The 17,392-nt window shown below is 46.8% G+C and overlaps 1 protein-coding gene across 1 annotated transcript in view; it reads right to left on the reverse strand.

Annotated features, from left to right (window-relative positions):
* Positions 1 to 1,532: 1,532 nt before the first annotated feature.
* Positions 1,533 to 17,392, reverse strand: part of GALNT15 (polypeptide N-acetylgalactosaminyltransferase 15) — a 59,238-nt gene continuing 43,378 nt past the window's right edge. The window contains exon 10 of the mRNA XM_040433545.1: positions 1,533 to 2,455. Within this exon, the coding sequence (XP_040289479.1) occupies positions 2,321 to 2,455 (135 nt within the window). The 3' untranslated portion in view covers positions 1,533 to 2,320. The remainder of the gene's footprint in view (positions 2,456 to 17,392) is intronic.

Genomic DNA, 17,392 nt, shown 5'->3' on the forward strand with positions numbered 1-17,392 from the left:
ATGTGAGCCCTTTTGGAATTATATGGATTTCTGCACAAATTGGTCATAAAATGTGATCAGATCTTCATCTAAGTCACAACAATAGACAATCACAGTCTGCTTAAACTAATAACACACAAAGAATTAAATGTTACCATGTTTTGTTTGAACACACCATGTAAACATTCACAGTGCAGGTGGAAAAAGTATGTGAACCCCTAGACTAATGACATCTCCAAGAGCTAATTGGAGTGATGTATCAGCCAACCGGAGTCCAATCAATGAGATGAGATTGGAAATGTTGGTTATAGCTGCCCTGCCCTAAAAAAAAACACACACCAGTTCTGGGTTTGCTTTTCACAAGAAGCATTGCCTTATGTGAATGATACCTCGCACAAAAGAGCTCTCAGAAGACCTACGATTAAGAATTGTTGACTTGCATGAAGCTGGAAAGGGTTATAAAAGTGTCTCCAAAAGCCTTGCTGTTCATCAGTCCACGGTAAGACAAATTGTCTATAAATGGAGAAAGTTCAGCACTTCTGCTACTCTCCCTAGGTGTGGCCGTCCTGTAAAGATACTGCAAGAGCACAGCGCAGACTGCTCAATGAGGTGAAGAAGAATCCTAGAGTGTCAGCTAAAGACTTACAAAAGTCTCTGGCATATGCTAACATCCCTGTTAGCGAATCTACGATACATAAAACACTAAACAAGAATGGATTTTATGGGAGGATACCACAGAGGAAGCCACTGCTGTCCAAAAAAAACATTGCTGCATATTTGCAGTTTGCACAAGAGCACCTGGATGTTCCACAGCAGTACTGGCAAAATATTCTGTGAACAGATGAAACCAAAGTTGAGTTGTTTGGAAGAAACACACAACACTATGTGCGGAGAAAAAGAGGCACAGCACACCAACATCAAAACCTCATCCCAACTGTGAAGTATGGTGGGGGCATCATGGTTTAGGGCTGCTTTGCTGCGTCAGGGCCTGGACGGATTGCTATCATCGAAGGAAAAATGAATTCCCAAGTTTATCAAGACATTTTGCAGGAGAATTTAAGGCCATCTGTCCACCAGCTGAAGCTCAACAGAAGGTGGGTGTTGCAACAGGACAACGACCCAAAGCATAGAAGTAAATCGACAACAGAATGGCTTAAACAGAAGAAAATACGCCTTCTGGAGTGGCCCAGTCAGAGTCCTGACCTCAACCCGATTGAGATGCTGTGGCATGACCTCAAGAAAGCGATTCACACCAGACATCCCAAGAATATTGCTGAACTGAAACAGTTCTGTAAAGAGGAATGGTCAAGAATTACTCCTGACCGTTGTGCACGTTTGATCTGCAACTACAGAAAACGTTTGGTTGAAGTTATTGCTGCCAAAGGAGGTTCAACCAGTTATTAAATCCAAGGGTTCACATACTTTTTCCACTTGCACTGTGAATGTTTACATGGTGTGTTCAATAAAAACATGGTAACATTTAATTCTTTGTGTGTTATTAGCTTAAGCAGACTGTGATTGTCTATTGTTGTGACTTAGATGAAGATCAGATCACATTTTATGACCAATTTGTGCAGAAATCCATATCATTCCAAAGGGTTCACATACTTTTTCTTGCAACTGTATATACTGTACACTGAAGAAATATATACTGTATGTACATTAAGTATATACAATAGACTTGTGTAAGGGTAAGTACAATGTAACAGAAAAGTTCTTTACAGCCTCCTTCAAATATTTACAGTATCACCTTCTCTGTAAAACTACAAAATATCTTTACTAAAGTGCTTTCTGCATTTCATTGCTTTATGACCCTTTCTCTCTGCTCAGCCTTCATATTCAACCAGGAGACCAATACAGCTGTCACCCAGAGCACAGGGCAGGGGCTGTGAAGGAGCTCAATGCAGATAGTTCTTCTCAGTGAACGCCTCCAGAGCATTTGTAGGAGCAGAGCTTGGCAGAATAAAACTTCATATTCTCACTACTCTTGATAATAAAAGCTCTGCAAAAATCATATTTGTCCTGCTTTCTCTGGCCAATACGTAGTGCTGTCAACCATCTTGCATGGTCAAAATTTCTTTCAGACTTTATTTTATGGTTGGACAGGTTTGTAGTCCACTACAATTATGATCCATATCAGAATGGCAGAATGTCAAAGTCATGCAACAAATGTAGTTTATGAGAGAGAAAGATTTTCACTCATATAAAGCTGAAAGGCTCTACTACAATAGGAATAGTGTTATGCCCAATGGTGCTATTTTGGACCCCATAGAAGATTCCAAATGCTAAGACGCTGCCAATGCTTACAATAGCATACAATAAAAGGTACATCTTGACTGGCTCACTCTGGTATAATTTTCCAGATTTGATTCTTTTGTCTATAATTACATGGTTTTATGAACAGAAGTGTGCTTCCAGTCTGTGTATTCCCTGGCTCCATGCATTTGCCAGTAGGAAGGTGTATCATCAATCCATCCTGTAAAAGAAAATATCATCATATCATGTACAGTATATAAAATGTAACTTATAAAGGCGTGTCATTCAAAACAACTTTATTAATGGACTTTTTGTTACTTATACCAATATTGTGTTTGTATTAGGCTACTTTCACACTAGCGTTCGGAGCGGATCCGTCTGATGTTTCATCAGACGGATCCGCTCTGATAATGCAGACGTTCGCATCCGTTCAGAACAGATGCGTCTGCATTAAAACTTAGAAAATTTTCTAAGTGTGAAAGTTGTCTGAGCGGATCCGTTCAGACTTTACATTGAAAGTCAATGGGGAACGGATCCGCTTGAAGATTGAGCCATATTGTGTCATCTTCAAGCGGATCCGTCCCCATTGACTTCCATTATAAGTCTGGACGGATCCGCCAGCAGCGTTCAGGTGTCCGCTAACTGAGCGGAGCGGAGGCTGAACGCTGGCAGGCGGATGCATTCTCAGTGGATCCGCCTCCACTGAGAATGCATTGGGGCCAGACGGATGCGTTCGGGGCCGCTCGTGAGCCCCTTCAAACGGTGCGCACGAGCGGACACCCGAACGCTAGTGTGAAAGTAGCCTAAGATAGTCAATGATATATAGCATAAAGAAAACATTTGTGATAATAATAAAGTGCTAAACAGAAAATATGGCCAAAAACTTATGGTTACCAACATAATCCAATAAAAAGGAAGTTGATGCTTCATGTAATGACCAGACAGTAGAGTAAAATGTTTGAAATGTTGGGTATGCTCATTTAGTGAAGATGGGAAGGAAAAAGTAGAAAAGGAAAACAGATGGAGAACAATGGCAGGGCAGCCTGGTCATAAAATAAGGGGAAGAAGATTGTCATGGCTTAAAAAACTACTTCTAGAGGCTTTTAAAAAATGTGATCTGCCCTTCTACATTGGATACCCTGATTTTATAAGCAGGTCAACAAGTGGTCGGAATGCTACCTCATCCACCTGGTGAGATCGGGGAGAAACTGAAGCAAGTTACCAGGAGTTTTCCCAGTATAAATAGCTGTGCTGGGAGGATAGCCATGCCAACAGTCAAGCCCCTGCTGCGACCTATCAGTGAGGCTGGAAGCCAAGCCAGTTAGGTCCCTGGATCAGTCTCCCATCCTAGAGCTAGGGTATTCACCATTGCATTGCTGGTTATTGTGTATGGATCCTACTGTAGCTCTGTGCTTTACCTTAGCTCTAGATCTGATAGTTTATTCTCTGTGTACTGACTGTGACTAGTTTCTGGATTAACCTCTCATCTGCTGAATTGGCTTCTCCTGGTCCTCCTGGTATATTAACCATGGATAGTTTCTGGATTAACCTCTTGTTTGCTGAATAGGCTTCTTCTTATCCTCCTGGTTTTCTAACTATGGCCAGTTGCTTGATTCTCATTGACTCTGTTTGACAATTACTCTTTTTGTCCCCAGTCATCCTGGTTGGTGTGTTTCTGGTAAATTTGCACCAGGTTTCTGCTATCTTAGTCCGCAGACGTATCCTGGGTCCCTAGCAGCCATGTCCATCTGTCCTCATGGCAATCTCTGGTGAAGAACCTAGGGGTAACCATAGCTTCCTACCACCCAGAGTTCATGAGGCGAGACCCCAGATGCAGTATTGTAGACTGCAGGGTTTTAAAGTTTTTTTTTCTGGTACTTAAATATTATATGGTAAATATTGAGTGCCTTCTCTCAGGATAGGCCATCAATATCCATATAGTGGGGGTCTGACACCCCACACTCCCGCCAATCAGCTGTTCTGCAGTAGCTTCAAAAGCTTCAGAGGTAAAAGTTGGTGCCAGAATACACAGCTCCATCTATTTTGGTAGTGGACCGAGCTGGTTATTGCATTGCTGCTCCCAATGAAGTGAATACTGCTGTAAAGCTGATCAGCGATGATGTGGGTGCTGAGGATAGCAACAAAGGTCATCAATATTAAAGAACTTGAAAACCCCTTTTAACCACTTCAGCCCCCAGTGCTTAAACACCCTGAAAGACCAGGCCACTTTTTACACTTCTGACCTACACTACTTTCACCATTTATTGCTCGGTCATGCAACTTACCACCCAAATGAATTTTACCTCCTTTTCTTCTCACTAATAGAGCTTTCATTTGGTGGTATTTCTTTGCTGCTGACATTTTTACTTTTTTTGTTATTAATCGAAATTTAACGATTTATTTGCAAAAAAATGACATTTTTCACTTTCAGTTGTCAAATTTTGCAAAAAAAACTACATCCATATATAAATTTTGCTCTAAATTTATTGTTCTACATGTCTTTGATAAAAAAAAATGTTTGGGTAAAAAAAAAATGGTTTGGGTAAAAGTTATAGCGTTTACAAACTATGGTACAAAAATGTGAATTTCCGCTTTTTGAAGCAGCTCTGACTTTCTGAGCACCTGTCATGTTTCCTGAGGTTCTACAATGGCCAGACAGTACAAACACCCCACAAATGACCCCATTTCGGAAAGTACACACCCTAAGGTATTCGCTGATGGGCATAGTGAGTTCATAGAACTTTTTATTTTTTGTCACAAGTTAGCGGAAAATTATGATTTTTTTTTTTTCTTACAAAGTCTCATATTCCACTAACTTGTGACAAAAAATAAAAACTTCCATGAACTCACTATGCCCATCAGCGAATACCTTGGGGTCTCTTCTTTCCAAAATGGGGTCACTTGTGGGGTAGTTATACTGCCCTGGCATTCTAGGGGCCCAAATGTGTGGTAAGGAGTTTGAAATCAAATTCAGTAAAAAATGACCTGTGAAATCCGAAAGGTGCTCTTTGGAATGTGGGCCCCTTTGCCCACCTAGGCTGCAAAAAAGTGTCACACATCTGGTATCCCCGTACTCAGGAGAAGTTGAGGAATGTGTTTTGGGGTGTCTTTTTACATATACCCATGCTGGGTGAGATAAATATCTTGGTCAAATGCCAACTTTGTATAAAAAAATGGGAAAAGTTGTCTTTTGCCAAGATATTTCTCTCACCCAGTATGGGTATATATAAAATGACACCCCAAAACACATTCCCCACCTTCTCCTGAGTACGGAGATACCAGATGTGTGGCACTTTTTTGCAGCCTAGGTGGGCAAAGGGGCCCATATTCCAAAGAGCACCTTTCGGATTTCACAGGTCATTTTTTACAGAATTTGATTTCAAACTCCTTACCACACATTTGGGCCCCTAGAATGCCAGGGCAGTATAACTACCCCACAAGTGACCCCATTTTGGAAAGAAGAGACCCCAAGGTATTCGCTGATGGGCATAGTGAGTTCATGGAAATTTTTATTTTTTGTCAGAAGTTAGTGGAATATGAGACTTTGTATGAAAAAAAAAAAAAAAAAATCATCATTTTCCACTAACTTGTGACAAAAAATAAAAAATTCGAGGAACTCGCCATGCCCCTCACGGAATACCTTGGGGTGTCTTCTTTCCAAAATGGGGTCACTTGTGGGGTAGTTATACTGCCCTGGCATTTTCCAGGGGCCCTAATGTCTGGTAAGTAGGTAAATGACCTGTGAAATCTGAAAGGTGCTCTTTGGAATGTGGGCTCCTTTGCCCACCTAGGCTGCAAAAAAGTGTCACACATCTGGTATCTCCGTACTCAGGAGAAGGTGGGGAATGTGTTTTGGGGTGTCATTTTACATATACCCATGCTGGGTGAGAGAAATATCTTGGCAAAAGACAACTTTTCCCATTTTTTTTATACTAAGTTGGCATTTGACCAAGATATTTATCTCACCCAGCATGGGTATATGTAAAATGACACCCCAAAACATATTCCCCAACTTCTGCTGAATACGGAGATACCACATGTGTGACACTTTTTTGCAGCCTAGGTGGGCAAAGGTGCCCAAATTCCTTTTAGGAGGGCATTTTTAGACATTTGGATACCAGACTTCTTCTCACGCTTTGGGGCCTCTAAAATGCCAGGGCAGTATAAATACCCCACATGTGACCCCATTTTGGAAAGAAGACACCCCAAGGTATTCAATGAGGGGCATGGCGAGTTCATTGAAAAAAAAAATTTTTGGCACAAGTTAGCGGAAATTGATTTTTTTGATTTTTTTCTCACAAAGTCTCCCTTTCCGCTAACTTGGGACAAAAATTTCAATCTTTCATGGACTCAATAAGCCCCTCAGCGAATACCTTGGGGTGTCTTCTTTCCAAAATGGTGTTATTTGTGGGGTGTTTGTACTGCCCTGGCATTTGAGGGTCTCCGCAATCATTACATGTATGCCCAGCATTAGGAGTTTCTGCTATTCTCCTTATATTGAGCATACGGGTAATGAGATTTTTTTTTTCCGTTCAGCCTCTGGGCTGAAAGAAAAAAATGAACGGCACAGATTTCTTCATTCGCATCGATCAATGTGGATGAAAAAATCTCTGCCAAAAAAAGAAAAAGGAGGGGAAAGGCGTCTGCCAGGACATAGGAGCTCCGCCCAACATCCATACCCACTTCAGCTCGTATGCCCTGGCAAACCAGATTTCTCCATTCACATCAATCGATGTGGATGAATAAATCATTGCCGGGATTTTTTTTTTTATATATACAAAGTGTTTGCCAAAGTATATGAACACCGCCACCTCCTCAGCTCATATGCCTCGGCAAACGTATCTTTTACTGCAGAGGAGAAATCTCGTCTTGCAGCGCCGCATACACCGACTTGCGTGTAATCTGACAGCAGCGCAATGCTTCTGTCCGAATGCACATCAGTGCTGCAGCTGGTCGATCGGTTGGTCCACCTGAAAGGTAAAAAAAACAAAACAAAAAAGAAAAAACCAGGCCGCAAAGCAATAACTTTATTAACTGTTGAACAGAACATAGAAACTTTTTTTTAAACTTTTTTAACTGAACGTTTAACTTTTTTACTTACCGGCATTTTTTTTTTTGTTTAGTTTTTTTTACCTTTATAGAACAAACCTCTCCTTCCCCATGGGACAATGTGCAAAGCGCAAATCGCCCAAAGATGTGGCGAAGTACGTTATGCACTTTATCCCAGGTGAAAGGAGAGGTTTGCAGCAGCTGTGAGTGAATGGGCCCTAATAGCCCTGTGTGCCTGTCCTGGTGAGATGTGATCCCTATGCTAGGTGTACCTGTGTGTGGTACTTCCGGAAACACTCTCCATAGCATAGGGCAGGGTGGTCAGCACAGTCAGGACAGAAATAGCGGGTGTCACGCCTTATTCCACTCCTGCTACAGACACGACATCTTTTTCGGGGTGACGGTTGGGTTGAGGTACCAGGAACGACACTGGGGAAATGTCGCTCGTGTAGACGGCTAACTACACTGGTGGATGGGGCCACGGAACCTCCTGGAGCGCCAATTGAATTAAATATACAGACACCTTCTTATACCAGCGTCTGGTTCTGCGGGAAACTAAATACGGAGACAACATCTGGTCATTGAAGTCCACCCCTCCCATGAGCGCATTATAGTCGTGGACACAGAGGGGCTTTTCAATGACACGGGTTGCTCGCTCAATTTGGATTGTCGTGTCTGCGTGAATGGAGGAGAGCATGTAAACGTCACGCTTGTCTCTCCATTTCACCGCGAGCAGTTCTTCGTTACACAAGGCAGCCCTCTGCCCCCTTGCAAGACGGGTGGTTACAAGCCGTTGGGGGAAGCCCACGCGACTAGTTCGCGCGGTGCCACAGGCGCAAATCCGTTCTAGAAACAAATGCCTAAAGAGGGCCACACTTGTGTAGAAATTGTCCACATAAAGATGGTACCCCTTGCCGAATAAGGGTGACACCAAGTCCCAGACTGTCTTCCCACTGCTCCCCAGGTAGTCAGGGCAACCGACCGGCTCCAGGGTCTGATCTTTTCCCTCATAGATCCGAAATTTGTGGGTATAGCCTGTGGCCCTTTCACAGAGCTTATACAATTTGACCCCATACCGGGCACGCTTGCTTGGGATGTATTGTTTGAAGCCAAGGCGCCCGGTAAAATGTATTAGGGACTCGTCTACGCAGATGTTTTGCTCAGGGGTATACAAATCTGCAAATTTCAGGTTGAAATGGTCTATGAGGGGCCGAATTTTGTGGAGCCGGTCAAAAGCAGGGTGGCCTCTGGGACGGGAGGTGGTGTTGTCGCTAAAGTGCAGGAAACGCAGGATGGTCTCAAATCGTGTCCTGGACATAGCAGCAGAGAACATGGGCATGTGATGAATTGGGTGCGTTGACCAATATGACCGCAATTCATGCTTTTTTGTCAGGCCCATGTTGAGGAGAAGGCCCAAAAAAAATTTAAGTTCGGAAACTTGGACTGGTTTCCACCGGAAAGGCTGGGCATAATAGCTTCCCGGGTTAGCGGTTATAAATTGTGTGGCATACTGGTTGGTCTCTGCCACGACTAAGTCCAAGAGCTCCGCAGTCAAGAACAGCTCAAAAAATCCCAGGGCCGAACCGATTTGAGCCGTCTCAACCCGAACTCCAGACTGGGCGGTGAAAGGGGGAACTACTGGTGCGGCTGAAGTTGGTGACTGCCAATCAGGATTTGCCAGCACCTCAGGGACTCTAGGGGCTCTACGGGCCTGTCTGTGCGGTGGCTGCGACGGGGTAACTATTGCACGTGCCACCGTACCAGCTTCAACTGCCCTTCTGGTGCTCGCTACTTCACCAGGTTGTACGGCAGTGCTGGTACTAGGTCCAGGAAGGGCTGCGCTGCTGGTGTATGCCTCACCACGTGATCCGGCAGCGACAGCCCCACTCTGCTGCTCTTGAAGCGGATCCTGCGTAACCTGTGGTCTAGCGACATGGGGCCGGGTACGCCTGGTGCTGCCAGGGACCTCCACCTCCTCGTCCGAACTTTGGGTCAGAGAGCCACTGCTTTCCACAGGTTCATATTCTGACCCGCTAGATTCGTCAGATGAGGGTTCCCACTCCTCATCCGACTGGGTCAGAATCCTGTAGGCCTCTTCAGAAGAATACCCCCTGTTTGACATTTTGGACTACTAAATTTAGGGGTATTCCCTGAGACTACCCAAGAAAAAAAGCAAACCTGTCTTACAAAGGGGAGGCTAGCGAAGTACCGGAGGCCGCTGCGGTTGATAAAAAATATCAAAACTGATTTTTTTATCGCCGCAGTGCGTGTAAAATGAATGTGCAGTGATCAAAAAATATATATTTTTTGTCACTGCGGTGGGGCGGGCGTGGGTGAACGCACGTGTGGGCGACCGATCAGGCCTGATCGGGCAAACACTGCGTTTTGGGTGGAGGGCGAACTAAAGTGACACTAATACTATTATAGATCTGACCGTGATCAGTTTTGATCACTTACAGATACTATAAAAGTACAAATGCTGATTAGCGATACGCTAAACAGCGAATAAAAGTGACTGCGGTGCGGTGGGGTGGGCGCTAACTGACGCTAACTACCTAACCAAGGGGCCTAAACTATCCCTAAAACCTAACAGCCAATACCAGTGAAAAAAAAAAAGTGACAGTTTACACTGATCACTTTTTTTCCTTTCACTAGTGATTGACAGGGGCGATCAAAGGGGTGATCAAAGGGTTAATTGGGGTGCAGGTGGGTGATCTGGGGCTAAGGTGTAGTGTTGGTGCTACTCACAGTTCAGTCTGCTCCTGTGCTGGATCCAACCGACGAAAAGGACCAGCAGAGGAGCAGACAAGTGTCATGGTCTTACCTGCTTGCTGCTCTCCTTCGTTTGACATGTGCTGGCGGCCATCTTGGGTCCTGGGTTTCTTGTAGCCTTCCACCCTGCGGCTCCTCCTTCCCCTGGGAGGAGCTGGATGCCTAGCTCATATATATAGGAGGTCTGTGGCTTCAGTTCCTTGCTTGGTCCTCTTGTGTTCACATGCTTCTAAGACTGCTGCTGCTTCTGGTTCCTGATCCTGGCTTCGTCTGACTACCCTGCTGGTTCCTGATCCTGGCTTCGTCTGACTACCCTGCTGGTTCCTGATCCTGGCTTCGTCTGACTACCCTGCTGGTTCCTGATCCTGGCTTCGTCTGACTACCCTTCTGGTTCCTGACCTCTGGCTTCGCAAAGACTCTGCTCGGTTTCACCATCCGTTTGGACTTTTGCTTTACAGCTTTATTTTCAATAAAGCCTTCTATTTTCACTTATCTCTTGTTGTACGTCTGGTTCATGGTTCCGTGACATTAGGACCAAGCCATGAATTCTGACGGTACAGGGCCATCCTCGCTACCCACGCTGGTTGCCAGACTTGATCAGCAGGATCACCTGTTGGGTCAGTTCGCTGTGGCGTTGCAAACCCTGCTTGAACGCACGGCTCATTTCGCTCCCGTTGCCGATGGGTCGGTTGTCGCTCCTGGGCTCGCTCCTACTGCCGCTCCGGTTGTTGCGCCAGAGTCTACCCCGACACCTGTTGTTGCGCCTGCGGTGTTTCGGGGTATGACCGGTTCTGCCCCTCTTCCACAGCGCTTTGGGGGAGAGCCAACTCAGTGCCGAGGTTTCCTTAACCAGGTGGGCATTTATTTCGAGTTGCTGCCACATGCCTTTCCTACTGAGAGATCAAAGGTGGGCTTCTTGATCTCGCTGCTCTCGGACAAGGCCTTGGCCTGGGCCAGCCCTTTATGGGAGAACAACAATCCGGTGGTTGCCGAGTTTTCCGGTTTTGTTGCTTCTCTTCGGAAGGTATTCGATGTGCCGGCTCGTGCTGCCTCTGCTGCGAAGCTCCTTATGTCCATCAGACAGGGTTCACGATCCGTAGCTGAATACGCCATTGAGTTTCGTACCCTGGCAGCAGAGGTGGGCTGGAATAATGAGGCTCTGGTCGCTGCTTTCTCTCATGGTCTCTCGGATGCCTTGAAGGATGAGGTTGCAGCTAAGGACCTACCAGTTGAGCTCGAGTCTCTTATTTCTTTCCTGATTTTGATTGACACCAGACTCAGGGAGAGACCTTCCTTTAAGGAGAACCTGCGGAGGTCTTCTAACAGATTGGTGCCTACGTTTGCTGTCCCACCCGTGCCTCCCTCTCCTCCCACGCCTCCTGGGGATGACTTGTCCGGGGGTGAACCCATGCAGCTGGGGTTTGCTCGCCTGTCCGAGGGGGAGAGGGCACTCCGGAGACGCGAGGGCCGATGCATGTACTGTGGTCTCGGTGGGCATTTTCGGTTGGCATGTCCGAACCGTCCGGGAAACGCTCGTACCCTGAGATCCTGTCGGGGGCAGATCTTGGGTGGAGTCTCCTCGTCCCCGGTTTCCCGTGTTGACAAACCACTGATCACTGTTGTCCTCTCCTGGGTCGGGGGCTCGGTGACGACCCAGGCGTTGGTGGACTCTGGTGCTGGTGGTTTGTTCATTGATAGTGTGTTCGCTGCCGCCAATTCCATTCCTCTGCAGGCTCGAGGTTCCCCACTGGCTCTTGAGGCGATAGACGGCAGACCCCTTCTGCCGCCACACGTGACTCATGAGACCCTTCCAGTGGGGATAGCCATTGGTGCCGTTCACAGAGAGTCGGTCTGCCTCCAGGTTATTTCGTCTCCACACTACTCGGTGGTCTTGGGGTACCCCTGGCTCCAGAAGCATAATCCGACTTTCGATTGGAGATCGGTCGAGATCCTCTCGTGGTCACCGCAGTGTGGGGCTAGTTGCATCCATGGGTCTGTCAAGTTGCTGTGTACTTCCTCGGACTCTCTGTTGCCTCCTGAATACGAGGAGTACCGGGATGTATTCGATAAGGTGCGCGCGGTTGCCCTACCTCCGCACCGCCCATACGATTGTGCCATAGAGTTACAATCTGGTGCCGTTCCTCCTCGTGGCAAAGTCTATCCACTGTCGGTAGCGGAGAATGAGGCCATGGAGGAGTACGTGAGGGAGGCGCTTTCACGCGGACACATTCGCAAATCTTCGTCCCCGGCAGGGGCTGGATTTTTCTTTGTGAAAAAGAAGGGCGGTGAGTTGAGGCCTTGCATCGATTACAGGGGTCTCAATCGCATCACGATCAAGAACGCTTACCCGATACCCTTGATTTCCGAGCTGTTCGATCGCCTTAAAGGGGCCACGGTCTTTACCAAACTCGACCTGAGGGCGGCATATAACCTGGTAAGGATCAAGGCGGGCGATGAGTGGAAGACCGCGTTTAACACCAGGACCGGTCATTACGAATCCTTGGTTATGCCCTTTGGGTTGTGCAATGCGCCCGCAGTCTTTCAGGAATTCATCAACGATGTTTTCCGTGACCTGTTGCAGCAGTGTGTGGTAGTCTATTTGGATGACATCTTGGTATATTCTGAATCCATGGAGGCCCACATTCTGGATGTCAGACGAGTGTTGCAACGGTTACGAGAGAACAAGCTGTTCGGTAAGCTTGAGAAATGCGAATTTCACCGATCCCAGGTAACCTTCTTAGGTTACATCATTTCCGCTGAGGGGTTCTCCATGGATCCTGAGAAGGTTTCGGCTGTCTTACAGTGGCCCCAGCCCAGTGGTCTTCGTTCCCTGCAGCGCTTTTTGGGCTTCGCCAATTATTATCGGAAGTTCATCAGGGACTTTTCCATGCTGGCCAAGCCTCTCACGGATCTGACCAGGAAGGGCAGTAATTCCCAGGTCTGGCCGCTCGAGGCCATCCGAGCTTTTGAGGCCCTAAAGTCCGCCTTTGTGTCGGCTCCGATTCTGTCGCATCCCAACCCTGGGTTGCCCTTTGTCCTCGAGGTGGACGCGTCTGAGACGGGAGTAGGCGCCCTTCTGTCTCAGCGTAGAACACCAGAGGGTCCTCTGCTTCCTTGTGGGTTTTACTCCCGGAAACTGTCTTCCGCGGAGTGCAACTATCAGATTGGTGACAGGGAGTTATTGGCCATCGTGCAGGCCCTTAAAGAATGGAGGCACTTGCTCGAGGGTTCGGTGGTTCCGGTTCTCATCCTGACGGACCACAAGAATCTGACCTACCTTTCTGAGGCCAAGAGATTGACACCACGTCAGGCCAGATGGGCTCTGTTCTTGTCACGTTTTAATTACGTGGTCTCCTACCTACCCGGTTCCAAGAACATCAGGGCGGATGCCTTATCACGGCAGTACTCCGAGCTGTCCAGGGAGGAGTCGATTCCGACTTCGGTCATACCTCCGAATCAGATCCTGGCCGCCATTCGCACCAGCCTGACCTCTCCCCTGGGTGAGCAGATTTTGGCGGCTCAATCTGGTGCTCCCTCTGGGAGACCCAACGGCAGATGTTTTGTGCCTGAGGAGTTGCGCACTCGGTTGTTGCGAACCTACCATAACTCCAAGACCGCGGGGCATCCTGGAAGGAATCAGCTGTCCTGGGCTGTTTCACGTCTGTTCTGGTGGCCTTCCCTACGTTCCGACATCGCCGCATATGTAGCGGCATGCTCCGTTTGTGCCCAGAGTAAGTCCCCTCGGCACCTTCCGTTGGGCCTTCTGCAACCCATAGCCACCGGGGAGCGCCCATGGTCACACCTGGGGATGGATTTCATTGTGGACCTCCCTGCATCCCGAGGCCATACGGTCATTCTCATGATTGTGGATCGGTTTTCCAAAATGTGCCACTGTGTTCCTCTCAAGAAGTTACCCTCTGCACAAGAGTTGGCCACGATTTTTGCCAGGGAGGTCTTCCGGTTGCACGGTTTGCCTAAGGAGATTGTGTCGGATCGGGGGAGTCAGTTTGTGTCCAGGTTCTGGCGCGCCTTTTGCTCCCAGTTGGGGATTCATCTCTCCTTCTCCTCGGCCTACCACCCTCAGTCCAATGGGGCCGCAGAACGATCCAATCAGGCTTTGGAGCAATTCCTTCGTTGCTATGTCTCCGATCACCAAGACAATTGGGTTGACCTCCTGCCTTGGGCTGAGTTTGCCAGGAACACGGCGGTGAACTCTTCCTCTGGGACGTCTCCCTTCATGGCCAATTATGGGTTCCAACCTGCCGTGTTACCGGAGGTATTCTCTCCCCAGGATATTCCGGCTGTGGAGGATCACCTTTCCGTCCTACGTGCTTCTTGGGTACAGATCCAGAAGTCCCTTGAGGTCTCTGCGCAGCGCCAGAGATTCCAGGCTGATCGCAGACGAGCGCCTGCTCCTTCCTACCAGGTCGGAGACCGTGTATGGTTGTCCACCCGCAACCTCAACCTTCGAGTGCCCACTCCCAAGCTGGCGCCTCGCTTTGTTGGTCCCTTCCGAGTGCTTCGCAGGGTAAACCCGGTAGCCTATGCCCTTGCGCTTCCTCCTGTCATGCGGATCTCCAACGTGTTTCATGTCTCCCTGTTGAAGCCACTGGTGTGTAATCGTTTCACTTCCTCGGTTCCTCGGCCTCGTCCGGTCCAAGTGGGCAATCGTGAGGAATATGAGGTGAGCAATATCCTGGACTCACGCCTGGTCCGCGGTCGGTTGCAGTTTTTGGTCCATTGGCGTGGTTATGGTCCAGAGGAGCGTTCCTGGGTTCCCTCCGCAGATGTCCATGCTCCTGCCTTGCTCCGAGCCTTCCACGCACGCTTCCCTCAGAAACCGTTTTGTGCTCCGCGGAGGAGGGGCCCTTGAGGGGGAGGTACTGTCATGGTCTTACCTGCTTGCTGCTCTCCTTCGTTTGACATGTGCTGGCGGCCATCTTGGGTCCTGGGTTTCTTGTAGCCTTCCACCCTGCGGCTCCTCCTTCCCCTGGGAGGAGCTGGATGCCTAGCTCATATATATAGGAGGTCTGTGGCTTCAGTTCCTTGCTTGGTCCTCTTGTGTTCACATGCTTCTAAGACTGCTGCTGCTTCTGGTTCCTGATCCTGGCTTCGTCTGACTACCCTGCTGGTTCCTGATCCTGGCTTCGTCTGACTACCCTGCTGGTTCCTGATCCTGGCTTCGTCTGACTACCCTGCTGGTTCCTGATCCTGGCTTCGTCTGACTACCCTTCTGGTTCCTGACCTCTGGCTTCGCAAAGACTCTGCTCGGTTTCACCATCCGTTTGGACTTTTGCTTTACAGCTTTATTTTCAATAAAGCCTTCTATTTTCACTTATCTCTTGTTGTACGTCTGGTTCATGGTTCCGTGACAACAAGCCATATAACAGATCATATTTACTAATATGATCTGTTATATGACTTTGGATTGGATTTTTTGAAAATCGCCAGCCTGCCAGCCAATGATCGTTGCTGGCAGGCTGGTGACGAAATACTTCTTTTAATTTTGCCGGCCCGCGATGCGCATGCGCGGGCCGGCTTTGAGCGAAATCTCGCGTCTCCGGAACGCAATCCTGCGTTAGGCGGTCCGGAGGTGGTTAAAGAGGACCTTTTACCGCTTCTGACATGTCTGTTTTAATAGCTTCATGCATTCCCCATGTAATAACAATTCTGGAGCATCTATTCTTATGTCTCTATGTTGTACTATTCCTTTATTATTTCTACTAGAAGTTATGAATGAATTGCTAGCAGTCTGCAGTAAGGGTACAGAGGGGAGGTAACCAGTTGGGGGTGTGTACCTGCACAGTCTCAATCTCTCCAGTCATTGCTGCCATTGTCAGTCTGTGCAGGTAACCCCCCCCCCCCCCCCAACTGGTTATCACCTCTCTGTACCCTTACTGAAGGCTAATAGCAATTCATCCAAATAATAAAGGAATAGCACAACATACAGACATAAGAATAGATGTTCCAGAATTGTTATTACATGGGGATTGCATGAAGTTATTACAACAGACATGTCAGGAGCGGTGAAAGGTCCTCTTTAATCTCGGTGCCATCTATGCTTATTCCTGTCTGAGAATCATCCTGTTAGTTATGCCCTAAGATTTTAAATCTGCGTAATAAATATACCGGTACCCATAACTGGAAACTGAAAAAAGGTAGGAAACAACTTCTGTTTCCGCCTAGACATACCGTATGTTCTGTCCGAATATTTTTTTTTTATATCTCCCATAACAAATCTTGTGGTACGCATACAGTGTGTTTAAATGTTTCAGTTTATTAATATTGTCTTCCCTATTCTGTGAATGCATTATGTGAATTAGACCAGTCTTCCAGGTCATAATTTTTCTTTTGGTTGCAAGACAGTTGGAAATAAAATGACAATGTATATATCTCTGTGAAATAGCTGTGTAAGTTATCATTTTGTGTACACTTTGTGAGTAATGCATTTAGTAATAGGCTCCATAATGTAGAACACTTGTCTGAGATCATAATCTATAACATTTAAAGTGCACAGATTTGGAAAGCAGTTTTATTACGTTTTATAAGGGTTTACAAGTCTATAAACCTCTCAACATTATATTTACGTTCAGATACTTTAATGTGAAATTCTGGAAAAAAAATTAAGAATTATATATTGAGAGTATATTTCTTTTACTGAAATGTAAACAATTTAAACATCTAATGCAGCTTCAAATACATAAGATATTCACCCAAAGTATGTGTAGTGCTGATAATAGATAAAATGTAACATTTTACCTTGGGTATAATCTCTTTTAATCTACAGATCTCTTTTACATGGACTGAGAGTCTGAACAGCCATAACCAGTAATTGCCCTGTGTAACTGTCCCGCCAATGAGCAAGCAAACGCATATTTTTTGCCTGCGCACATTGTCCTGTTTAAATATGGATGTGCTGCCTGCAAACAGTCAGTCTGTATGAGATCAAACGACCGCAGTAGTAGGAGCAGATTGGCCATAGACCTTATAAAGAAATTTCCTGGTGGGCCAATGCCCAGGGGGCCGCCTGGGCCTTTCTCACGGTCATCTACAATACACAATGGAAAAATATGAAGAACATCTTTTCCAGATTTTGGCCCATTTTACGCTCTGACCCCGATCTAAAACGGGTGCTTACCCCTACTCCAGCATTTGTGGCAAATTGAAGTAAGAATTTGAATGATATTTTGGGACGTAGCCATTATGCTTCTTCAAAATCATTCTAAAGGCCCAAAACGGGGTTCTTAGCCATGTGGACAATGCTCAGTTTGCAAGGTTATGGTCAAATCTGACGTATTTACAAGTTCCTCGGGAGATGGGATGTGCAATATTGTAC

This window comes from Bufo bufo, chromosome 5 (assembly GCF_905171765.1).
Source record: "Bufo bufo chromosome 5, aBufBuf1.1, whole genome shotgun sequence".
Taxonomy (NCBI): Eukaryota; Metazoa; Chordata; class Amphibia; order Anura; family Bufonidae; genus Bufo; species Bufo bufo.